This window comes from Schistocerca piceifrons, chromosome 3 (assembly GCF_021461385.2).
Source record: "Schistocerca piceifrons isolate TAMUIC-IGC-003096 chromosome 3, iqSchPice1.1, whole genome shotgun sequence".
Taxonomy (NCBI): domain Eukaryota; kingdom Metazoa; phylum Arthropoda; class Insecta; order Orthoptera; family Acrididae; genus Schistocerca; species Schistocerca piceifrons.
In genome coordinates this window covers 741980270-742006488 of record NC_060140.1, presented here as the reverse complement: position 1 = coordinate 742006488, position 26219 = coordinate 741980270, and the positions used below count along the sequence as shown (strand labels likewise).

At 44.1% G+C, this 26219-nt stretch overlaps 1 protein-coding gene across 1 annotated transcript in view; it reads left to right on the top strand.

Moving 5' to 3' along the window:
- The first annotated feature begins 2820 nt into the window (after window positions 1-2820).
- The window catches only part of LOC124789482 (proton-coupled folate transporter), a 302728-nt gene continuing 279329 nt past the window's right edge, over window positions 2821-26219 (top strand). Inside the window, exon 1 of the mRNA XM_047256860.1 lies at window positions 2821-2936. Coding sequence (XP_047112816.1) covers window positions 2880-2936 — 57 coding nt within the window. The 5' untranslated portion in view covers window positions 2821-2879. The remainder of the gene's footprint in view (window positions 2937-26219) is intronic.

Below are 26219 nucleotides of genomic sequence, written 5' to 3'. Positions count from 1 at the left end.
CCCGCGGGCCACAGTTGGACGACCATTGGTCTAGGAAGTTTAAAAACCACTACCCTGGACATAGGCAGTCCATGCGGTACCAACACGGGGGATTTCGCGTCCTTCCGCACCGATAATTGCAGACCTTCTTAAAAGAACATTTGAAGATCGTTCGGGAAAAAGTTAATGGCCTGCACGCTGACATGACTCAACAACTTTGGACTTTTATTTGTGGAACAAATTAAAACAAGAGGTCTACAAGGAAACACCGGCGATTCCCGAAGACATGAAATATCGTACAGTACGGGCCTGTGCTGCAACTAATCCTGATGAAATTCTGAGTGCAGTATTGTCAGTCCAGAGTCGCTTTATAGCATGTATCAGTGCTGAAGATCAAAATGTTGAAAACTTGATGTGTCAGTCATAATATAAACACGCAAAACATACCTGAGCTACACGTTTAATTTGCAACAGCAAGGCTAGCGTTCGTGCGACTTCTGCTAATACAAGGACAGTGATTTGTGGCACAGTTAGCTTGTTACTACTTAATCAAGTTCCACACGTGCTATGAAGCTGAAGTCCTCTTCCAAGACTCTAATACCACAGAATAGAGCATGCGGTTCCATAAAAAAAAAAGAAAAGACAAGTTGGTGTCTACATTCGGCAGCTATAAACGTTACAAATTACTTACTTAATCAGAAAATCCGCGAAAATATGACTGTCCGCTATAACTTAGTGGAATCACACCGCAATATATTTACTCGTTCAGGATATATCTGAGATGGCTTGTCTTTCTTGCCTCATCCAGTATGTATGTGGATACCGTAAAATAATCTTAAATCGCTGCTTGTATTCTTTTTATTGTTCTCCGGACAAACGTTTTTATATTTGTAGCAAGCAAATTAAAAAAAAAGGACGAGAATCTCAGGAACGGTTAGGCTGTCCGACCATATGTTCTTTTTCCTGTTGCATTTTTTTTTTTTTTAACCAGAGTTTCGTTGGTGTAGAAAACGATGAGCTGTATATATACCACTCTATTCTATTTGAGGCTTTTAATTTTAACAACAGTCACCCATCCTTACAGTACTAAAATTTATAGTCGCATTATCGATTTTTATCTTATTGATGTTTCAATGTGCTTCTGGCCGGGTAAACTTCATGTTTCACGAATTCTCCCATGCATCCTCCTCACGAGGAAAACAGGTTAATTACTTCTTTCATCTGAGATACTATTGCAACTGAACTTTGTTATAAAAGTATTCTAAGTGTTCTAGGCTAGTAGATGAAAGGAAATTAATATTTTAAACACACATTTTCTCTGAATCTTTTCCCTTTGCCATCTTTAGGAGGAAGACCTATACAAAAATCACATTGTTTTACCCGCCCCCACCCGCATTAACATTCGGCGCATTTTGGACTATATTTATTTCCTCGTACAGTTCACTTTCGATTTCGCCTGGGGCACGAAATATCATTGTTTCATTTATACCTATTTTGTATATCTTAAATCAAGGGACATTTTCGTAGTATTAATAAAAAATGGCTCTGAGCACTATGGGACTTAACACCTGAGATCATCAGTCGCCTAGAGCTTAGAACTACTTAAACCTAACGAACCTAAGGACATCACACACATCCATGCCCGAGGCAGGATTCGAACCTGCGATCGTTAACATCTTTAATACGAGCGGTTCTAGGTGCTACTGCCTGGAACCGCGCGACCGCTACTGTCGCAGGTTCGAATCCTGCCTCGGGCATGGATGTGTGTGATGTCCTTAGGTTAGTTAGGTTTAAATAGTTCTAAGTTCTAGGGGACTGATGACCTCAGATGTTAAGTCCCATAGTGCTCAGAGCCATTTGAACCAATTTTTCGATTTGACGTCACATCGGCGACTTGCGCGTCGATTGGGATGAAATGATGATGATTAGGACAACATAACACCCAGTCCCTGAGTGGAGAAAATCTCCGACCCAGCCGGGAATCGAACCCGGGCCCTTACGATTGACATGCTGTCGCGCTGACCAATTTTTTTTTTTCTTTTTTCGTTGAATTTGCTCGGGGCTGGCGCCAGATGACACCTGTTTAGGTTCTTCGTTGATCCATTCACTCAGTTTTTTTATTACAGACGGCAGCTAACCCTCTGACCGAACACGCTGAGCTACCGTGCCGGCGACCACTCAGCTACCGGGGGCGGAAATGTGATTGGTGTGCGATATACGTAGAAAGAAATTTAGGCCGTCGACGACGAGTACATATTTTAGTGCAAATATTTTACTTTTTTAATTCGGTGTTTTCTCTTCGGAGTATATTGCCAAGTATTGTCTTTTCGTTCATATTCACGGAAATACAGCTAGCAAATCTGTAATGTTCTTCATAAGTTCCAGAAATGCTATGGAAAATGTCAGCTATGTTGGCGATCTCCGTACCGACGTCAGATTAGAAATCCCTTGTCATTCAGTTTCAACAGGAAAGTATGTGATTGTTAAAGCCAATCATTTTAAACAAACACGGACACCTACCGTCCATGAATGCTTCATCCTATGGATTTTGCTCAGTTGTCACCTTACCGTAATGTAAAATGTGATCCAATTAACTCTGCACACGTTATATTACAACAGATCTTGTGGTAGGCACAAAAACACAGTTTCGGTTGCGAATTGCTTATTTTCGTAGTCTGTATCCTTTCCTGAAGCTGTAAAAAGGCTACGTTATTCTGCGTTGCGTCTTTTGTGACACCTGAAACGACGTCGTTGACCAGCAACGTTGTCTGGTGATCTGCATCGTTGGCGTAACGTCCGCCAGCTGGCAGCACTGTGGCGGCCGGTCAATATGGCGCCCATCTCGCAGTTCAGTCCGAGGCTCGGCGCGAAGCGGCGGCAGTCGTGCGAAAGTGGGCGACATGCAGAACGGTGCCAAAGCAGACAAGGAAGACGACGTGGGCTCCCACGCATGCTCAGTGAGTACCTGCATGTGCGCAACAGGTGGCGTCCTGCAGTCTTCGGTTCTTTAGTCTTATTAGATTTACGATGTGCCGACCCGATGGCTTATGTAATACTGCGGCACCATGTGACACGGTTGCTATGGAAACATGCTTAAGAAATTAGTTGTGCCACCGAGGGTTTTGCTAATTGTTGTAGAGGCACGAATTTGTTTTCATTCTTGCAGCCAGTTTTCCAAGAGGATATCGGTCATGTACGCATGTTTACCACAAATTAGCGCACTGTTACAGCTACCGTAAATTTGCGACAGCACTGCTGAGAAGAGCGTCACGTAATGATTACCTTTCTACTGCTGGAATTTATCGTTTTAATTCACCGCAGTTACTTCAAGGGAGACATTTATGCCTTGCAATGTGTTCCGTTGAAGAGCGCTCGACAGTGCCGATTGTTGACGTTGTACCTTTTAATTCAGTTTTTCCAAACGTTTGTTACTACATAAAATTTCTCTGCCTCCTGTCATAACCCTTGTTTGTACGTAAACTACGATTTCCTCGTTAGTATCATCTGATATAGGGCAATCAGCCGCCAACGAGATTAAGCGTCTCCGAGAGAAGTTGTGAATCAAGCAGATCAAAACATCGTTTATCGCTGAAGACTTTTCTTCGTTATTTGCTCGATTTGAAGCTTCTTACAGTTCGCATTATATACAGCTACAGTATTTACTTTATTTGGGTATTAAAACCTCTTTATCTCCTACCGTTTTGCCTCTTTTATTTCTTTTTATTCAAGGGAATCTAGTTGATATTAATCATAACTCGCCGTCGATCCATGTGAAGAAAGACATCGACATTACTCTGTACGTATACACGTACACAAATACACTTATCGCGTACGCTAGGCTTTCATATTTTTATCAGGAACCTATTGCTCTACAATTAAATTAAGATTTTCCCAACTCGCAATTCTGACGAAATTTGTTGGTTGTAAGGTGAATGCCGAAAATGGAAGTCATCTCTCAGATATTCCCAATTGGGACTCCCTCACTTCCAGTACCTGCTCGATTTAAGCATATCATGTAAGGCCCCGCGAGCATGTAGAAGTGCTGCAGCACGACTTGGCATGGACTCGACTAATGTGTGAAGTAGTGCTGGAGGGAACTGACACCATGGATCTTGCAGTGCTGTCCATAAATCCATAAGAGTACGAGGGGGTGGAGAAGGAATATGGTTCAAAAATGGCTCTGAGCGCTATGGGACTTAACTACTGTGGTCATCAGTCCCCTAGAACTTAGAACTACTTAAACCTAACTAACCTAAGGACATCACACACATCCATGCCCGAGGCAGGATTCGAACCTGCGACCGTAGCAGTCGCGCGGTTCCAGACTGAGCGCCTAGAACCGCTAGACCACCGCGGCCGGCCAAGGAACATGGTCTGAACCTCTATTACAAATATTAATGTTTGCTACTCATACAGAACAATTATCTTCTGGCGTACGTAACAGACAGCACCACTTGCCCATTGGTAGCGTTGCCTTGTAATAAAACTGCAATTGACCCGATGATTTTGCGAATCGAGAGGACGTGGTTCAATAAGATAATCTATCTTTTAAATAAAAAAATTAATGTAAAAAAATTGTAGTGTCTATACAGCAATTCTTAGTACACAAAGCACGATGAGTATTTTCGGTTTTTTTTACAACCATTTTCAGATTGTTCAAATAGTAAAAAGCTGTGAACATGCATTGAAAAAACACCAGCATTAGCTGTAGTCATGCAATGACATGCATTTGTATTATGGGCCAACAAAACTATAACGTATGTAGCCAAAACTTCATCGTGAGCGAGCCAGTTTGTGAAACATAATCTCGCAAGGTGACTGTAATAAAGGATTTACTTGATTGAGTCAGCCTAGGCTGATCAGATTTAAAGGAGAAAAAAACTGGGACACTTGTGTTTATACTTCATTCTTGTCAGTTAACATGATATTTTGAGATCGATAATCGGCATATGACAATGTAGTATGTGAAAAATCCACAGCAAGAATGTATCTCATTTTGTGAATCGGAAAGGAAAATGTACGTACGATGGTAATCCCAAAAGTAAGTTCTCCTATTTTTTTATAATGTTTATTTCTACAATGGTCTACATCAGTTTACAGCTTCAACATTAGCTATTTTTAGACATAATCACCATTTCTGTCGATGCATTTTTATAGACGCCGTGGCAGATTTTGTATGCCCATGTCATACCAGCTCGCCGCCATGCTGTTCAGAAAGTTATGAACCTCTTCTTTCACGCCGTTGTCGGAGTTGAATCACCTTCCGGCCAAATGATCTTTTAACCTAGGTAACAGGTGATAGTCACTGGGCGGCAAGTCAGGACTATAGGGTGGGTGGGTGATTATGTTCCACTGAAACTGTTGTAGGAGAGCAACGGTTTGCCGAGCGATGTGTGGGCGAGCGTTGTCATGGAGAATGTGTACGCCCTTGCTCAACATTCCTCTTCTCCAGTTCTGAATTGCCCGTTTGAGCTTTTTCAGAGCTTCACAGTACCTGTCAGCGTTAATTGTAATCTCAACGATTCAACTCCGACGACAAGGTGAAAGAAGAGGTTCGTAACTTTCTGAACAGCGAGTTGGTATGACATAGGCATACAAAAACTGCCACAGCGTCTACAAAAATGCATCGACAGAAATGGTGATTATGTCGAAAAATAGCTAAATGTCCAAGCTGTAAACTGATGTAAACCATTGTAGAAATAAACAGGTCTATGTACTTATAAAAAAATAGGAGACCTTACTTGTGGCATTACCCTCGTACATTACACATAAATAATTTTTTTTTCTTCAGAGATAAAACGCTGTTATACAGCTTTTATTGTATTAGTTTGGGCATATTTTCTGCAATGTTTAGTAACTTACTGGGAACTTAGGTATAATTCGTTAATCCTAAAAATTATGTAATGTTACTAATCAGTAATCAGATACAAATTACTTATTTCTTACTAAAATTTAAGATTTCGTTTGACTGCAGACTGTTTGAGCAAGCGCGCAATACATGTCAAACAATATTGAATACGCATTGCTAACACACGCTGCATCGCGCATATTCTCCACAAATTTAGCTTCCTCATGGCTGTAGTCCTGTTAGGAGAAATGGATTACGTGATGCACCTTCATACCTCCTTTGGTTTGGTTTTACTTGTCTCGAGGGTCACAAAGTGAAAGGTAAGAAAGTTAGATAGGTAACACCTGCATTTCTTTTCAACATATCGCCTACTCATTTTTTAGGATTAAGACTGGTTAAACCAAATACGATAGGCTTGTATATTGTGAAAATTTATGTTTATATAACGTTCTGCTTCTAGGAAATTTGTTTTACACAAATAATTATAAGTGGAAAATAGTATTTCACGCGCTTTGTTTCTCGATTAAAAATCGGAACAGTTATGTATCCCGAATGATTTTCTCCTGGGACTATGACATTTATGTAAACCGTGACGTCTTGCTCCCCTTCCCTTCCAACCTCATCACATTTTTCTTAGTTGATTTATGATATAATGTGTACAAATATGCACCAGTACAGCTTTTCTGAATATACTTTGGATTTATAGTCACCACACTCAGGGTTTCAGGAGGACACACTAACCACATGATTGTCTTTTACATTAATATTAAGCTATGTTTATTGTTTTATAAGAAATGATTTATGTTTAACTTAACGTTCTGTATACCGCCCCATTCTCTCTCTCTCACTCATTCACACACACACACACACACACACACACACACACACACACACACACACACATACTGATACATATTATAGAATTACACCTTCTGAAAATTTTATAGGAAGTAGAAGGAGGCTGAGTTTGAATTTAGTTTTATTATTAGATTATCCACTTCGCTGGGGAGATGGTCTAGTATTATTAAGATTGAATACCTATAGCGGATATACATTCAAGTGTTAGGAAGTCTCTTCTGAAGGTATTTGTCTGGAATAGAGCCCTGTATGGATGTGAAACATGGACGATAAACAGTTTAGCCAAAAAGAGAATAGAAGTTTTCGAAATATGCTGCCACAGGAGACTAGATTAGATTGGTCGCTCACGTAACTACTGAGGAGATATTGAATAGAACTGGAGAGACAAGAAATTTGTGGCACAACTTGTCCAAAAGAAGGGGTCGGTTGATAGAACACATTCTTAGACATCAAGGGATCGCCAGTTTAGTATTGGAGGACAGTGTGCGGGGTAAAAGTAGTACAGGGAGACCAAGAGATGAATACAGGTCTTTGGACTGAAGACCACAACATACAACCTGACTCCTTTCTGTGCCACACTAAGACTGAGTGATGGGTTGTGTTAAGTCGTGTTTCCTCCTAGTGTTATACCTGTGATTGTTACTACCGTCGTGTTTTCACACGATCTTGTGCGTTTTACTGCTGCTAGATCACAATAGCAAATCGAAACCTCTCCACCATTCACAGTGCTTCTCTTATAGCGTCCTCCACTGCAGTTGGGTGAACACCTCTGGAAGAACCCCTCACGAAAGGCGCCGCTGTTTTCTAAGCTTCCATTTGCTTAGGCTTCTTCCAGTGTATCTCGGTATGGCGTCTTACATCGCTCTGGACACAAATCTCTAGATTTTTTAACGTCACCTTGGACGGCTACTCCTTGGTATTTTAAGTCTGATGCTGTTTTCAGTGAGTCGTTCACAGTTGTATAACTGAACAATAATGGGCCTTTCCGCCTATTTATAGGCAATGAGTTAAAATTTTTTACGTCGATAGCCAATCCCTGTGCAAAGCGTCGGTCTTTAGCAGCTCTTCCTCCGTTTTGCTACATTTTTTGTACATTGCATCTCCCCTATACACAATATCATCATTCGTGAACGACTCAAGAAGCCTTCGTCGTTATTTAGCAATGATTCTATAGGAGTCCTTTGTGGTTCGCTTCTTTCGCAAGCAACGATTTCTCTCCGATAACAACAACTTCCTAAGATCTAATGGCTGGGAAGTATTCAGTATAGTTACGGGGGGCATTCAATAAGTAATACAGCACATTTTGTTCGGCCATTTCGGTTGAGAAATGCGGAATTTGTTGTGAGACATCGTGGAATATTCCCGCTTCAGCCACTATACAGGGTGGTCCATTGATAGTGACCGGGCCAAATATCTCACGAAATAAGCATCAAACGAAAAACTACAAATAACGAAACTCGTCTAGCTTGAAGGGGGAAACCACATGGCGCTATGGTTGGCCCTATAGATGGCGCTGCCATAGGTCAAACGGATACAACTGCGTTTTTTTTTAATGGGAACCCTCCATTTTTTATTACTTATTCGTGTAGTACGCAAAGAAATGTGAATGTTTTAGTTGGACCACTTTTTTCGCTTTGTGATAGATGGTGCTGTAATAGTCACAAACGTATAGGTACGTGGTATCACGTAACATTCCGCCAGTGCGGACGTTATTTGCTTCGTGATACATCACCCGTGTTAAAATGGACCGTTTAGCAATTGCGGAAAAGGTCGATATCGTGTTGATGTATGGCTATTGTGATCAAAATGCCCAACGGGCGTGTGCAATGTATGCAGCTCGGTATCCTGGACGACATCATCCAAGTGTCCGGACCGTTCGCCGGATAGTTACGTTATTTAAGGAAACAGGAATGTGCAGCCACATGTGAAACGTCAACCACGACCTGCAACAAATGATGATGCCCAAGTAGGTGTTTTAGCTGCTGTTGCGGCTAATCCGCACATCAGTAGCTGACAGATTGCGCGAGAATCGGGAATCTCAAAAACGTCGGTGTTGAGAATGCTACATCAACATCGATTGTACCCGTACCATATTTCTGTGCGCCAGGAATTGCATGGCGACGACTTTTAACGTCTTGTACAGTTCTGCCACTGGGCACACGAGAAATTATGGGACGATGACAGATTTTTTGCACGCGTTCTATTTAGCGCCGAAGCGTCATTCACCAACAGCGGTAACGTAAACCGGCATAATATGCACTATTGGGCAACGGAAAATCCACGATGACTGCGACAAGTGGAACATCAGCGACCTTGGCGGGTTAATGTATGGTGCGGCATTATGGGAGGAAGGATAATTGTCCCCCATTTTATCGATGGCAATCTAAATTGTGAAATGTATGCTGGTTTCCTACCTAATGTTCTACCGATGTTACTACAAGATGTTTCACTGCATGACAGAATGGAGATGTACTTCCATCATGATGGATGTCCGGCACATAGCTCGTGTGCGGTTAAAGCAGTATTGAATAGCATATTTCATGACAGGTGGATTGGCCGTCGAAGCACCACACCATGGCCCGCACTTTCACCGGATCTGACGTCCCCGGATTTCTTTCTGTGGGGAAAGCTGAAGGATACTTGCTCTCGTGATCCACCGACAACGCTTGACAACATGCGTCAGCGCATTGTCAGTGCATGTGCGAACATTACGGAAGGCGAACTACTCGCTGTTGAGAGGAATGTCGTTACACGTATTACCAAATGCGTTGAGGTTGACGGACATCATTTTGAGCATTTATTGCATTAATGTGGTATTTACAGGTAATCACGCTGTAACAGCATGCGTTCTCAAAAATGATAAGTTCGAAAAGGTACATGTATCACATTGGAACAACCGAAATAAAATGTTCAAACGTACCAATGTTCTGTATTTTAATTTAAAAAACCTACCTGTTGCTAACTGTTTGTCTAGAATTGTGAGCCATATGTTTGTGACTATTACAGCGCCATCTATCGCAAAGCGAAAGAAGTGGTCCAACTAAAATATTCACATTTCTTTACGTACTACACGAATATGTAATAAAAAATGGTGGTCCTATTTTTAAAAAAACGCAGTTGATATCCGTTTGACTTATGGCAGCGCAATCCATCGGGCCAACCATAGCGCCATCTGGTTTCCCCCTTCAAGCTAGACAACTTTCGTTCTTTGTAGTTTTTTCGTTTGACGCTTATTTCGTGAGATATTTGGCCCGGTCACGATCAATGGACCATCCTGTTTGTTCACGAAATCCCGATAGGTAGGTTTTGTTCTTTTTTTTTTTTTTTTGGATGGAAAACCAGAGCATCACGGATATTCATAGGCGCTTGCACAATATCTACGGTGACCTGGCAGTGAACAAGAGCACGGTAAGTTGTTGGCGAGGCCTCTGTCATCATCGCAACAAGATCGTGCAAAGGTGTCCGAACTCCCGCGGGCCAGTTGGCCGCACACAGCTAGGACTCTTGCAATATGGAACGTGGGGACATTTTCATTCGAGGTGATCGACGGATCGGAGTCAAACACTTTGCTGCTCAACTGGATGTCTCTGTTGGTAGTTGTGACACATTCGTCCCCCAGTTGGGGTACTCAAAGGTGTGTGCTCGCTGGGTTCTTTGCCGCCCAATAGAAGACCGTAAGGAGCAACGAAGACTATCCGTGCGGAATGGCTTGCGCGTCACGAGGTTGATCGTGACGATTTTGCGTCGAACAGCATCACAGGCGATGAAACACGGGTTCATCACTTCGAACCGGAAACAAAACGGCAATCCATGGAGTTACGCCAGGCAACGTCTCCTTCGAAGAGAAAGACCAAATCCGTGCCCTCAGCCGGTAAAGTGGTAGAGACGGCCTTGTGGGACTCCGAAGGGGTTATTCTGTTTGATGTACTCTCTAATGGTACAACGATCAACTCTGAAGTGTATTATGCTACCCTCAGAAAACTGAATAAACGACTTCAGCCCACAAAAATGCCAACGAACTTCTGCTTCTCCATGACAGCGGAAGACCACACACAAGTCTGCGCAACCGAGAGGAACTCACAGCACTTCATTGGGCTGTTGTACCCTACAGTCCGAATTGCGCACCTTCCGATTTCCATCTGTATGGCTGAACGAAGGATAGACCCCGCGAAAGCAGTTCGTGGATGATGGGGAGGTTACTGAGCCAGCAAGAGGTTGGTCTGACGTCAGCCAGCAGAGTGATTCCATGCAGGCATTCAAGCCCTCCCAGTAAGGCGGCCTAGGGCTGTCGCATTGAACGGAGACTGTGTTGAAAAATAGGTTTTCGTAGCCAAAACAGTGAAAAAGTGCAAAATAATACTGTGTGTTGGAATCCGCAATAAAACTAACCTGCTTTCAGAAAAAAAGTGTGTTGCATTACTTACCGAACTTGCATTACTTACTAGCTTGGGTAGCTCAGTTGGTAGAGCACTTGCACGTGAAAGGCAAAGGTCCCGAGTTCGAGTCTCGGTCCGGCACACAGTTTTAATCCGCCAGGAAGTTTCATATCAGCTCACACTCCGCTGCAGAGTGGAAATCTCATTCTGGAAACATCCAGGCTCTGGCTAAGCCATGTCTCCGCAATATCCTTTCTTTCAGGAGTGCTAGTTCTGCAGGGTTCGCAGGAGAGCTTCTGTAAAGTTTGGAAGGTAGGAGACGAGGTACTGACAGAAGTGAAGCTGCGAGGACGGCGCGTGAGTCGTGCTTGGGTAGCTCAGGTGGTAGAGCACTTGCCCGCGAAAGGCAAAGGTCCCGAGTTCGAGTCTCGGTTCGGCGCACAGTTTTAATCCGACAGGAAGTTTCATATCAGCGCACACTCCGCTGCAGAGTGAAAATATCATTCTGGAGGGATTTTTTTGTCAAGTCCGGACACTTTCTCGATTTTCTGCAATATTTTTTTTTGTGCTATTTTTTCAAGTCCTGTTGGTTCAATAATTTCACTGAGGTACTTACAGTGTTTGACTCTGTTGATTTTACCGTAATTTATTTTAATTTTCGGAATATCTAACTTGGAACACATGAATTCAGTCTTTTTAAAGGCTTTTTGCATGCCAGCCTACTCTATACATTTTTCGAGGGTCTCGATTTGTTTTACTGCTGTTACAATGGCTAAATCATCTGCTAACATTAAGTATGGCACCTTCAATTTTCCTTGACCTCGTCCTAGTTCGACTGACTTCTTAAAGTTTTGTTTTCTTAGTTCAATTTCCCGTTCTTTCCTTACTTTGTCTAAAACTATGTTTCATAATAGTGGCGAGATCTGCAGGGTTCGCAGGAGAGCTTCTGTAATGTTTAATTTAAATTAAATTAAATAAATAATTTAATTTAAAGTCTAATTTAACTAAGAATGGTTCCGAAATTTCATGTATGAATTTAATTTTTGATTTGGTTTCTGACAGTGTTTGTTTGGTCAGTTTTCGAGTTTTGGTCGCTAGTCTGCGTTCTTCTAGAATATTGCATAGAGATTGTCTAGGTGTAGAAACGTGTGCTTTTTGGTTTCGACCTGATTGCTTTAATTTTTAAAATAGTTTTAAGGTTAAAGGTCTGTTGTGGGCACGATCTGTTAGGTTGAAAGCCTGCTTGGTAATCTGAAATTGTATGTTCTAGCTGTTCTTGTGCTCTCTTTAGAAGACACGCGGATAAAATTTTGTAAGTGACCGTCAAAAGTGAAATGCCTCTGTAGTTGTTTTCATCTGATCTCTCACCCTTTTTGTGCAATGGATGAATTAGTGTACATTTCCTATCGTCTGGAATTTTTTCTGTCTGCCAAATTTCTTGGATGGTTTGAGCGATCTCTTTTGAGGAATTTGGGCCAAAGTTCTTCAGTAGTTCAGCGACAATTCCATCTTCACTAACTGACTTACTATTTTTGAGCTTTTTAATGTGGCTACAAATTTCTTCTTGAGTTGGCGGTAGTGAAGTTTCATTCGTGTGTTCTGGTGCTAATCTGGAGAATCTTGTACTTGGCTGTGAACAATTTAGAAGTTTTGAGAAATATTTGGCTGATTATTGACAATTTTCTTTGGTAGTGCCAATTTTCCATTTTGTTTCCTGAGATAGAGGTTTCGTGGAGTGTATCCTTTGATTTGATTTGCAAACGTTTTGTGAAAGTCGTGTGTTGTGTGGTTCCTGAAGTCTTCTTCACTTGAGTTTAGTGGTTCATTTAGATATTTTCTTTCAGTTTGTTTACGTACTTTAGCTGTTTGTTTTCTGACTCCGAAAAATTTCTCTTGTATGGTTTCTGATGTGTCAAAATTATAGCTTAAGAAGGCTCGTTTTCTCTCTTCCATTGCATTATCACAATTTGAATTCCACCATGGGTGGTTAGATTTTGGCTTTAATGGAATCAGTTTTCTTGCTTTTTGTATAGATCAGTTCTGTTGCTTTGTGTATAATTATTGCTTGGAAATCTCTTCAGCTGTTTGTAGGCTGTTTCTACCATTCTTCTGTAGTTTTTGATTCTTGGATTTTTTCAAATCAAATTTGGGAGTTAGTGGTGTTTTCCTTCGGCGTTTCCTTTTTGGCGTGAATTTAATTTTGACTCTTTTAAGATAGTGGTCAGACTCTATATTTGCCCCTCTGCGGACTTGAACGTCGTGTATTTCTTTTTGGAAATCATATGCGATCGCAACATGGTCTATTTGAAATTCACCTAGCTGAAGGATCGGGGATAGCCACGTTTTTTGCTTCTAAGATTCTTTAGAAGTGATGTTGACATGATTTTTAGATTGTTTTGTTGGTAGAAGTCGATGAGCCTGTTGCCATTCTTGTTCGTGAATTTGTGTGCAGGGTAAATGCCGATTGTTTTTTTATATTTCTTCTCTTTCCCAATTTGTGCGTTGAAATCACCGAGATTTTTTACGTCCTCCTTCGGAATCTTGGTCATTATTACTATTATTAATATTATTATTATTACTATTATTATTGTTGTTGTTGTTATTAATATTATTAGAATTCCGGTTGAAGCAAGGAAATTTTCAGCCTGCCTTTAATATAGTCTTCATCTCTCAACGATGTGAGGGTAGCCAAGGAACGTTAAATTGTAGATCCCCTTTTCTCCGAAGATGGGGTATATTACAGATACGCAAGTCGCCGAGGTGGCATCCATTTGAAAGACTTGCACTAAGCCATTGGGCCACAAAATTATTATTATTATTATTATTATTATTATTATTATTACTAATGATGTTACAGATGTGAAGGAGGTACCGAAATATGTGTAAATTGATTATTGTAGAATAAAAAAGGCTACAAAATTCAATGTCTAGGTGCTTTAGACAAAGAAGCTAACGCAGCAAGGGCAAGGAAAATGGAGGTGGCCTTTCTACTAACAAGAAACCTATATAACAAGGGGGGAAAAATGGTTCAAATGGATATGAGCACTATGGGACTTAACTGCTGAGGTCATCAGTTCCCTAGAACTTAGAACTACTTAAACCTAACTAACCTAAGTACATCACCCACATCCATGCCCGAGGCAGGATTCGAACCTGCGACCGTAGCGGTCGCGCGGTTCCGGACTGAAGCGCCTAGAACCGCTCGGCCACATCGGCCGGCAGTCTTTGCTTGACAACTCCCTCCATCTTCTAGGTGACTTTCTGAATGGATAGTATAGGTTACTTTAAGAGAATTTTGCTGTTTATAAATACGTTAAAAATCTAGTTATGTGGATTGCCAGTACGTAGCCATGTTTACGCAGAGAAAATGTTTCTTACTTGCGAAACTACTGGCACGTTACACAGCATGGCTATTTGTCGCAAATATGATCCACAGAACATAAAATAATGGAAATAAAAGTTTCTTCTACTACTTCCTTGCGGGGCCGCCCACATTGCCACCAGCGCCGCCCCCGCCAGTCAGCCCGTACGCTATTCGTTCGTTTCTTTCGTCAGTCGTCTCGACTAAATCGAATTACTGAATAGTTGTACTTTCCTATATAGCACGCGCGTCCGCGTCATCGTATTTTATACATTTCTGTCTGGCACATAGGCAACTAACACATACGGAACGTCGCGACTATTCCAGTGTAACTTTTTTATGTCATAAGATGGCATTGTCGTGTGTAGGTGTATAATCAGTTTAAATAAACTTTCTTAAACTTCCCATGCGACTTTATTTTTTATCACGGTAAAAGTAAAGGTAGCTCAAGATATCTTTAGCGCCCCCTCCTTGCGGTTTTTCTGTATCCGCCACTGCGCCTGTTACACCACCTCGACTATTCTCTCCTCACGAAACTCAAGCTCTTGCAGCTTCTACCGGAAGTCGCCGCGTAACGCGCGCAGGGTGCGATTTTTGCGCCGCGTCTGCATCTTCACTGGTGAGCGAGTTATCTGCAGCTCTAGGATTTTATGAGCCAGCTCCACACGCTGTTGCCTGGCGAAGTACGCAGCGGCACAGACACTGGGCTCGCGTTAGGGAGGAAAGGGTTACAAAACACCGTGCACCCATTCACCTCTACATTTTCCGCGGTTTCCGTAAATCGCGTATGGCAAATGCCGGGGTGATTCCTTTTAAAATGACGAGGATTATTCCCCTCCCCATCCTTGTCAGATTCAAGTTTGTAGTCTATTTCTAATGATCGCTCATCGACAAGACGTTGAACCACAACCTTCCTTTCTTTTGGAACAGCCCTTAATTTGTCGACGTTTCCCGTTCGCCGCATATTTATTACGATCAGTTAGTGTGACCTAAATGTTTATACATCATCTCCAGTTTTCAAAGCTGGAGCCTGATGTTCGGCGTGGGTGGCCAATCATCTGGAACATGTAGAGGCATGGAGACATTCTCGAGTTTTATACACTACTGGCCATTAAAATTGCTACACCAAGAAGAAATGCAGATCATAAACGGGTATTCATTGGACAAATACATTATACTAGAACTGACATGTGATTACATTTTCACGCAGTTTGGGTGCATAGATCCTAAGGAATCAATACCCAGAACAACCTCCTCTTTCCGTAATAACGGCCTTCATAGCCTGGGCATTGAGTCAAACACACAGCTTGGATGGCGTGTACAGGTACAGCTGCCCATGCAGCTTCAGCACGATACCACAGTTCATCAAGAGTAGTGACTGGCGTATTGTGACGATCCAGTTGCTCGGCCACCATTGACCAGTCGTTTTCAATTGGTGAGAGATCTAGAGAATGTACTGGCCAGGGCAGCAGTCGACCATTTTATGTATCCAGAAAGGCCCGTACAGGACCTGCAACATGCAGTCGTGCATTATCCTGCTGAAATGTAAGGTTTCGCAGGGATCGAATGAAGGGTAGTGCCACGGGTCGTAACACATCTGAAATGTAACGTCCACTGTTCAAAGTGCCGTCAATGCGCATAAGAGGTGACCGAGACGTGTAACCAATGGCACCCCATACCATCACGCCGGGTGATACGCCAGTATGGCGATGACGAATACACGCTTCCAATGTGCGTTCACCGCGATGTCGCCAAACACGGATGCGACCATCAAGATGCTGTAAACACAACTTGGATTCATCCGAAAAAATGACGTTTTGCCGTTCGTGCACCCAGGTTCGTCGTTGAGTACACAATCACAGGCGCTTCTGTCTGTGATGCAGCGTCAAGGGTAACCGCAGCCATGGTCTCCGAGCTGATAGTCCATGCTGCTGCAAACGTCGTCGAACTGTTCGTGCAGATGGTTGTTGTCTTACAAACGTCCCCATCTGTTGACTCAGGGATCGAGACGTGGCTGCACGATCCGTTACAGCCATTCGGATAAGATGCCCGTCACCTCGACTGCTAGTGATACGAGGCCGTTGGGATCCAGCACGGCGTTCCGTATTATGCTCCTGAACCCACCGATTCCATATTCTGCTAACAGTCATTGGATCTCGACCAAAGCGAGCAGCAATGTTGCGAAACGACAAACCGCAATCGCGATAGGCTACAATCCGACTTTTATCAAAGTCAGAAACGTGATGGTACGCATTTCTCCTCGTTACACGGGGCATCCCAGCAACGTTTCACCAGGCAACGCCGGTCAACTGCTGTTTGTGTATGAGAAATCGGTTCCTCATGACTGCACGTTGTAGGTGTCGCCACCGGCGCCAACCTTGTGTGAATGCTCTGAAAAGCTAATCATTTACATATCACAGCATCTTCTTCCTGTCGGTTAAATTTCGCGTCCTTAGCACGTCATCTTCGTGGTGTAGCAATTTTAATGGCCAGTAGTGTATAACGAGCACGACAATGGACTAGGTAAATATATGGAAACATCAAAAATACAACACATCATAATGCCTGCTACTGGGTAGGAAACCCGTTGCCATTCGAAACAGCTTCCAACCGTCAAGGAATAGGTGAATACAGGTCCTGTGCCATTTTTAAGGAAATGTTATACCATTCTTTCTATAAAATAGTGGTAGGTTGAAGTCACGATCGTGGAGGCGGAGAGCGATCATGCACCTTTTCCCCCACAGTTTACCACAAAGGCTCACTAATATTGATGTCTCGTGACTGTGGAGGTCAAGGGAGATGTGATAATTCGTCCTGGAGCTGGTAAAACCAGTCCTGGATGATGCGGGCTGTGTGTCGTCTTGAAACACGGCATCGCCACTGGGGAGAAAACGCTGTACCATGAGATGGACCTTATGTGCCAAAATGATCACATAATGCTTGCGATCTTGCAGAGCCCATGGAATATCACGATATGGCTGCCCAATTCATCACCGAACCCCGGCCATGTTTCACTCTTGGGAATTAATGTCGGCCACACGTTTGAAACAGTGTGAAACAAAACTCGTCGCTGGCAGCGGTGGCCGCACGGTTCTAGGCGCTTCAGTCTGTAACCACGCGACCGCTACAGTCGCAGGCCCCAATCCTGCCTCGGGCATGGATGTGTGTGATGTCCTTAGGTTAGTTAGGTTTAAGTAGTTCTAAGTTCTAGGGGATTGATGACCTCAGATGTTAAGTCCCATAGTGCTCAGAGCCATTTGAACCAATCAAAACTCATCCTACCAAATGACTTTGTACCATTACTCTGTAGTGTAGGTTCTATGCCCTTTGGGACAACATTTTATGCGTTCGCATCACTGATATGTGGTTTCGGAATTCCAGGTCGTCTTAAAATTCCTTACGGAGCTCCCTTTGTGTCGTTTTGGTGCTGACGAGGTTCGTGAGTGCGACGTTCAGTTCTGCAGTGATATTTGCAACCATCGACCTCTCATTTTACGTCACAAACCTCTTCAGTGATCGTCCATCCACATTGTGACTTAGCGAATGATATACCGGGTGATCAAAAAGTCAGTATAAATTTGAAAACTGAATAAATCACGGAATAATGTAGATAGAGAACTACAAATTGACACACATGCTTGGAATGACATGGGGTTTTATTAGAACCAAAAAAATACAAAGTTCAAAAAATTTCTGACAGATGGCGCTTCATCTGATCAGAATAGCAATAATTAGCATAACAAAGTAAGACAAAGCAAAGATGATGTTCTTTACAGGAAATGCTCAATATGTCCACCATCATTCCTCAACAATAGCTGTAGGCGAGGAATAATGTTGCGAACAGCACTGTAAAGCATGTCCGGAGTTATGGTGAGGCATTGGCGTCGGATGTTGTCTTTCAGCATCCCTAGAGATGTCGGTCGATCACGATACACTTGCGACTTCAGGTAACCCCAAAGCCAATAATCGCACGGACTGAGGTCTCGAGACCTGGGAGGCCAAGCATGACGAAAGTGGCGGCTGAGCACACGATCATCACCAAACGACGCGCGCAAGAGATCTTTCACGCGTATAGCTTTGTTTTTTTTTCCCTAATAAAACCCCATGCCATTCCAAGCATGTGTGTCAATTTGTACCTCTATATCTACATTATTCCGTGATTTACTAAGTTTTCAAATTTATACTGACTTTTTGATCACCCGGTATTTCTGCTTTCCCCGTATGTGGCATAAATCTTCGAGACTGTGCGTCTTGAAACACCAATCACTTCGGTTACTTTGGTTACCGTGCGACCACCAGCAATTTGCCCACGTTCGGATTCACTCAGCTCCGACGTAATGCACCACCAACTACACAGAACACTGTCTGGCCACGACTGACGCAACGTGTTAAAGACACTGCACAGGTGCCGCTCGTGGTGAAACACAACAGCGAAAACTTGCAGACATGGCTAGCATCTGCGTTTGTGTCCAGGGGTGCCTTTTTGGCGGTTTTTCCCCCTTTTCCTGTTCCACTTCGTATGATGCGCAGGAAGAACAATTGCTGGCTAGCCTCCGTATCAGCTGGAATCTCTCTAATTGTACCTTCACGGTTTTTTTTCACGAGATATACGTAGAAGGAAGCAACGAATCGGTTCAGTCATCTAATTCTTCTATGAACGCACACTGTCGGAATTTTAACAGCAAACTGCACTGTGATTCACAGAACTCTCTTTTAGCGTCTGCTACTGGATTTGGATGACCATCTCAGTGTCGCTTCCGCACTTACTGAACCAACACGTGACGAAACGTGCAGCTCTTCTTTGGATCTTTTGTATTTTCTCTGTCAGTCCTGTCCGTTACGCGTGCCAGACTGAGGAGCAGTATTCAACTATCGGTTCAAACGAGCGTTATGTAAACTGCCTTCTTCGTAGGTAGACTACGCTTCCTGAGGATTCATCCAACGATGTGAGTCTGGCATCTGCCTTTCCGACGATTAATTTTATTTAGTCAGTCCTCTTCATGTCACTCGGTATGCATACTACCAGATACGAGGGTTGGAACTTCAGTAGCGGCAACTATATATTCACAACCGATGCAAAAGAGTTACATGTTTGCACCTGTTACTGTCCTTCAGAATAGTCACCAGCGTTGTGTAGAACCCGTTGCCAGCGATGTGGAAGGAGTAGTATACCGTTAGCAGATCTTGTTCTGTTGATGGTGCGAATGGAGCGGTCTACTGCCTGTCGAAGCTCTGGAACAGTTCTGAAGCGAACACCACGAAGTGGTTGCTTCATCTTCGGAATCAAATCAGAGTCACAAGGACTTAAGTCCGGGGAGTATGGTGGGTGGTACAGTACTTCCCGGTTCCATCGACCGAACAGAGCAGCCACAGCTTGCGCTGTATGCCCCCGCGCATTGTCGTGCAAAATGATGGGTGGGTTGCACAGAAAGTGTCGCCGCTTCTTTCGCAAAGCTGGTCGTTTTTGGAGCATCACCTGCGACCAGCTTTACGAAAGAAGCGGCCTCACTTTCTGTGCAACCCGCCCATCATTTTGCACGACAATGCGCGGGGGCATACATCGCAAGCTGTGGCTGCTCTGTTCGGTCGATGGGACCGGGAAGTACTGTACCACCCACCATACTCCCCGGACTCCTTGTGACTCTGATTTGATTCCGAAGATGAAGCAACCACTTCGTGGTGTTCGCTTCAGAACTGTTCCAGAGCTTCGACAGGCAGTAGACCGCTCCATTCGCACCATCAACAGAACAGGATCTGCTAACGGTATACTACGCCTTCCACATCGCTGGCAACGGGTTCTACACAACGCTGGTGACTACTTTGAAGGACAGTAACAGGTGCAAACATGTAACTTTTTTGTATCGGTTGTGAATAAAAGTTGCCACTATTATGTTCCAACCTACGTATTTAGTGGGTGTGACTGCTTCCAGTGATTGTTCGGCAATAGTGAAATCACAAAATAACGGGTCTATCCGCCTGTTTGCAGAGGCAGACATAAATATAGCCACACCACGATACATGTATGCTTGAACTGACATAAATGGCAATGCTAGCCAAGCCGGCAGGTTGCGCTATTATATTTGACCACGAACGGCAATGGTGCTGTATTTTCAATACATTTCACGTGTCAAGTCGTGATCAGAACCGTGTTCTATGTAGTTGTGAGTGCGTTAGGTAGGAACTAAGTGAATTCGAGCGCGAGCAGATTGTTGCTTGTTGTGGAGAGTACTTCTGAAACCAAGGTAACGGAAGTATTCGGTGTTTCAAGAGGTACCGTATCGAAGATTCGTAGCGCATACCGGGAGAGCGGAAAACATAATTTCAAAGTGGAAGAAAGTTTGTGTTGAGTGATCGTGTCGGACGATCAGTGAAAAAGATTATGACGAAAAATAAGAGGACGCGAGCTGCAAAAGCCATTGCAGAAATGAATGCCGCGTTCGCGAACTCTTTACAGCATCAAACAACTGGAAGAGAGCTCCTTATCAGTGCACTGCCGGGCGAGCTGGAACTGCAAAACCACGCGTCACTGTGCAAATCCACACAATAGGAAAACCTGTGCCGAAGCATAAAACCAGAACTATGGAGAAATGCAAGGAAGGCATTTAGTTGGGTGTGTCTTGTTCCACAGTTTCCAACTTCTGGCCGAGTTTACGTCCCAACGGTGACACGTGGTTCGGGTTCGGTGATGATTTGGGCAGCCATGTAGTGATATCCCAAGAGCTGCATAGTTTCCTGGAAGGTCGCATTACTGCCAGGAATATGTGACCATTTTGGCTGATCGGGTAGATCTCATTGTACAATATTTCTTCTTCAGTGGTGATACCAGTTCCAAAACGACTGAGAAACTGTTCACATAACTCACACACCGTCCAGAGCTGGTTTCGTGAGTACGAGAATGTATTGTCGCATCTCCTCTGGCCACCAAAATCTTCAGATCTCAGTATCACTCAGCTCTTGTGATCTAATTTGGAGAGCAGGCTTCATGACAGCTATTCCCCTCCATCATCGTTCCCTGAACTTGCCACTATTTTCCTGGAAGAATGGTATAATATTGGTATAATATTCTCTTGAAAATCATAAAGGACCTGTATTTCTCCATTCCTAGACGACTGGGAGCTGTTTTGAGTGCCAGTGGGTTTCCTACAGCACATTAGGCACGGTAAAGTGTTATATTTTTGGTGTTCCTAAATTTTTTTGCGTCACCTGTATGTACAATACGTTACATATGTTTATGGTGAGGGTCGACTACCATTCCTTGCGCTGAGCGCCGATCCTCTGCACGTCGTATCTATTTCGCGACTATTTTGAAGCGTTGCGACTTCTGTGGGTCTACAACAACAGCACCTGTGAACAGACTCATTGAGCTTCCGACATTATTGACAAGATCACATTAGTGTGATTGTACCGTGTACAATAAAATATCAAAACACACACATCAAATAAAGTTTTGCGTCACCTCGGTTCCGAGAGTTACGGAACCTATACAGAAAATTGGAATAAAGATCAACATAAATATAATTTCCGCCCTTTTTGTTGCTCATGAAAACTACACATTGCATTTTGTGCCACTATACAGCGAGACCTTCATAGGTGGTGGTCCAGATTGCTGTACAAACCGCTACCTCTAATACCTAGTAGCACGTTCTCTTGCAATGATGCATGCCTGTATTCGTCGTGGCATGCTATCCACTAGTTCATCAAGGCACTTTTGGTCCAGATTGTCCCACTCCTCAGCGGTGATTCGGCGTAGATCCCTCAGAGTGGTTGGTGGCTCACGCCGCCCATAAACAGCCCTGTTCAATCTATCCCAGCTATGTTCGATATGGTTTATGCCTGGAGAACATGCTGGCCACTCTAGTCGAGCGATGTCGTCATCCTGAAGGAAGTCATTCACAAGATTTGCACGATGGAGGCGCGAATTGTCGTCCATGAAGACGAATGCCTCGCCAGTATGCTTTCGATATGGTCGCACTATCGGTCGGAGGATGGCATTCACGTATCGTACAGCAGTTACGGCGCCTTCCAAGACCACCAGCGGCGTACATCGGCCCCACATAATGACATCCCAAAACATCAGGGAACCTCCACATTGCTGCACTCGCTGGACAGTGTGCTAAGGCATTCAGCCTGACCTGGTCGCCTCCAAACACGTCTCCGACAATTGTCTGGTTGAAGGCATATGCGACACTCATCGGTGAAGAGAACGTGATGCCAATCCTGAGCGGTCTATTCGGCATGTTGTTGGGTCCATCTGTACAGCCCTGCATGGTGTCGTGGTTGCAAAGATGGACCTCACCATGCATGTCGGTGTGAAGTTGCGCATCATGCAGCCTATTGAGCACAGTTTGAGTCGTGACACGACGTCCTGTGGCTGCACGAAAAGCATTATTCAACATAATGGCTTTGCTGTCAGTGTTCCTCTGAGCCGTAATCCGTAGGTAGCGGTCATCCACTGCAGTAGTAGCCCTTGGGCGGCCTGAGCGAGGTATGTCATCGACAGTTCCTGTCTCTCTGTATCTCCTCCATGTCCGAACAACATCGCTTTGGTTCACTCAGAGACGCCTGGACACTTCCCTTGTTGAGAGCCCTTTCTGGCACAAAGTACCAATGCGGACCGATGGACTGCGATATTGACCGTCTAGGCATGGTTGAACTACAGACAACACGAGCCGTGTACCTCCTTCCTGGTGAAATGACTGGAACTGATCGGCTGTCGGACCCCCTCCGTCTAACAGGCGCTGTTCATGCATGGTTGCTTACATCTTTTGGCGGGTTTAGTGACATCTGTGAACAGTCAAAGGGACTGTGTCCCTTGACCTACAGTCAACGTCTACCTTCGGGAGTTCTGGGAACTGGGGTGATGCAGAACTTTTTTTTGATGTGTTTAGTATAACTTCACTATTTGGAAATAATTTCTAGTGGTTGTCGATGATGGTGCGATCTGACATACATCGTCGTGTGATTACATAACCTTGAGCTGGTTCTCGGGATGGGCAAGATTCAAACCGGCGCTAGTCCATCTTCATTTAGGCTTCTGGAGTAGGACGTGTGGTATTCAGTCAGTGAAAACAAGAAAGAAATACAGTCCGGACGTGAGATGCAAGTAATTATAGTATATGAATAGAAAACGACGGTGCGAAAAAAGAAGGAAAATAGGAAGAGTAAGGAGTGTAATTTCCAATTTTCAGAACGAGATCGAAAATTCAATACATCAGTTCTTTACGGCTATTTAGCAGATTTTACACAAATATTGCGCTCGTCAGGTCTGGTGCGCAAGATGTAGCTAGCCGGCGGTAAGCGGAAAGTCGCGAATTCGCTGCTGGGGCCTAACCTTATGATGCGATAACGCAACCTTCGGGCAAGTGTGCGTAACTCCCCAGATAACTTAACATTATTAGGCTGTCTAGGGTGACACTTAAGAAGGAAGGCGAAAAGTTGAGAGAAACAACAGAATGTTACAACTACCTGAGCATGTTATTCTTGTAACTACAATACTAAAAGGATTGTTTAATATCCTGCTACTCTTATTATATGAATTCCGTGGAAGTAAAGATTGTATTGCCCCATGAGTTTGTAGCTCAAAGCCGGCCGGAGTGGCCGAGCGGTTCTAGGCGTTACAGTCTGGAACCGCGCGACCGCTACGGTCGCAGGTCCGAATCCTGCCTTGGGCATGGATGTGTGTGATGTTCTTAGGTTAGTTAGGTTTAAGTAGTTCTAAGTTCTAGGGGACTGATGACCTCAGCAGTTAAATCCCACAGTGCTCAGAGCCATTTGAACCATTTTGTAGCTCAAACAAAAGCACTCGATAAGAGGTCTACTCGTGTAAAAAAGCCTTTGCACACTTCTTTCTCCTTTTGTTCGAAATCCACCTGTGCTGTTCATTACACAATGGATAGATGTTGCACCAGTCGTCGTCTTCCCCCCCCCCCCCCCCCTCCTCGCACGGCCTCTACCTCATATTTTCAACATAGTTTTAGACCGATAACAATCTGCTCTTCACAGTCTCAAGAAGATTTGAGTAATTCTGCCGGTGATAAGAACCATTCGCCTTTGCTCGTGTCAGTTTTCGCCTTCCTCAGAAGGTGCTTATCTCCAAGTCATTACAATGCCGGGAACCGCTTCAAACCGGTTGTAAATGAAATTTGCACGAGTAGATAGAAGTCGTTTCATTCAGTCATAAGGTCATCATTAAGCGCTGATGACTGTCTGTTTTTGCGTAGTTACCTAAGTCTGCCGCGAGACTGAATTTGTGGCATTCCTTGCAAGTGACAACGTAAGGCGTAAGGACAGTATGGATGCGGAGCGGAGGAAAATAGGAAATCTTTCTAGTGACGATATGGGCTGCAAATAGGGAGATCCACCGACATAAGCGTCTCTGACAAAGGGCAGATTTTCTCCTCCAATTGCGAAAACATTCTGTTAGCACCCACCTACATAGGGAGAACGATCATCACGATAAAATAATAGAAATCAGGGCTCGCACAGGAAAATTTAAGTGCTCGTTTTTCCCGCGTGCCGTTCGAGAGTGGAGCGGTAGAGAGACAGCATGAAGGTGGTTCATTGAACCCTGTGCCAGGCACTTTATTGTGAATAACAGAGTAATCACGTAGATGTAGATGTAGGAACATCGGTATTAGCAGCTGAGAAAAGGCGATGCTGATTGGCATGCGAGTGCTAGTCCATGGAAGATGTCTGAAGAACGGTGAGACGACGAGGAGCGACTGGGTGTTGGACACCCATGTTTCATCACAGAACGTGGACGTCGGAGGCTTTCCTGCTCTGTAATGCAGGATGGACGGCGATCTGTGGCGAATCTGGCGACAGAGTACAGTGTTGCTGCAGACACCAGTATTGCGGAACACACCGTTCAGCGCACACTGCTGAACGTGGGGTTCCGCAGCAGACTGCCCCTAAACGGTCCCAATGCCATCGTAAATGAGATTGCAGTGGATACGAGATCATCGAGACTGGACCATGGATCGATGGAGACGTGTCGCCTGGTGGGATGGATCAAATGGCTCTGAGCACTATGGGACTTAACTTCTGAGGTCATCAGTCCCCTAGAACTTACTGAAACCTAACTAACCTAAGGACATCACACACATCCATGCCCGAGGCAGGATTCGAACCTGCGACCATAGCGGTCGCGCGGTTCCAGACTGTAGCGCCTAGAACCGCTCGGCCACCCCGGCGAGCGCCTGGTGGGATGGATCACGTTTCTCGGTACACCAGGTCGATGGTCGTGTCCAGATACACCGACACCCAGGAGAACGTCTGCTAGAAATATGCACTGCACCACGGATGCAGCAGTGGTTGCAGTATCATACTGTGGGGAACGTTCATCTGGGTTATCGTGGGAACTGTAGTAGTAATCGAAGGCACCATGACGTTTGTTAACTAGGTGATCGTTATTGTGGACCACCTCATTCCTTCATATTTGAAGTCTTCCCAGACGGCGACTGCGTTTTGCAGCAGGATAACTGTCCGTGTTACAAGGCCAATGGTTTGAGGAGCTTGATAGTGAACACATGTTGATGCCTCTGCCGCAAGATTCGCCTGATTTTAACCAATGGCAAACAGCCGGGATGCTACCGGACGCCAGCTCTGCGCCTACAAACCGTTGGCACGTACACTACTAGTCATTAAAAATGCTACACCACGAAGATGACGTGCTACAGACGAGAAATTTAACCGACAGGAAGCAGATGGTGTGATATGCAAATGATCAGCTTTTCAGAGCATTCACAAGCTTTTCAGAGAATTCACACAAGGTTGGCGCCGGTGGCGACACCTACAA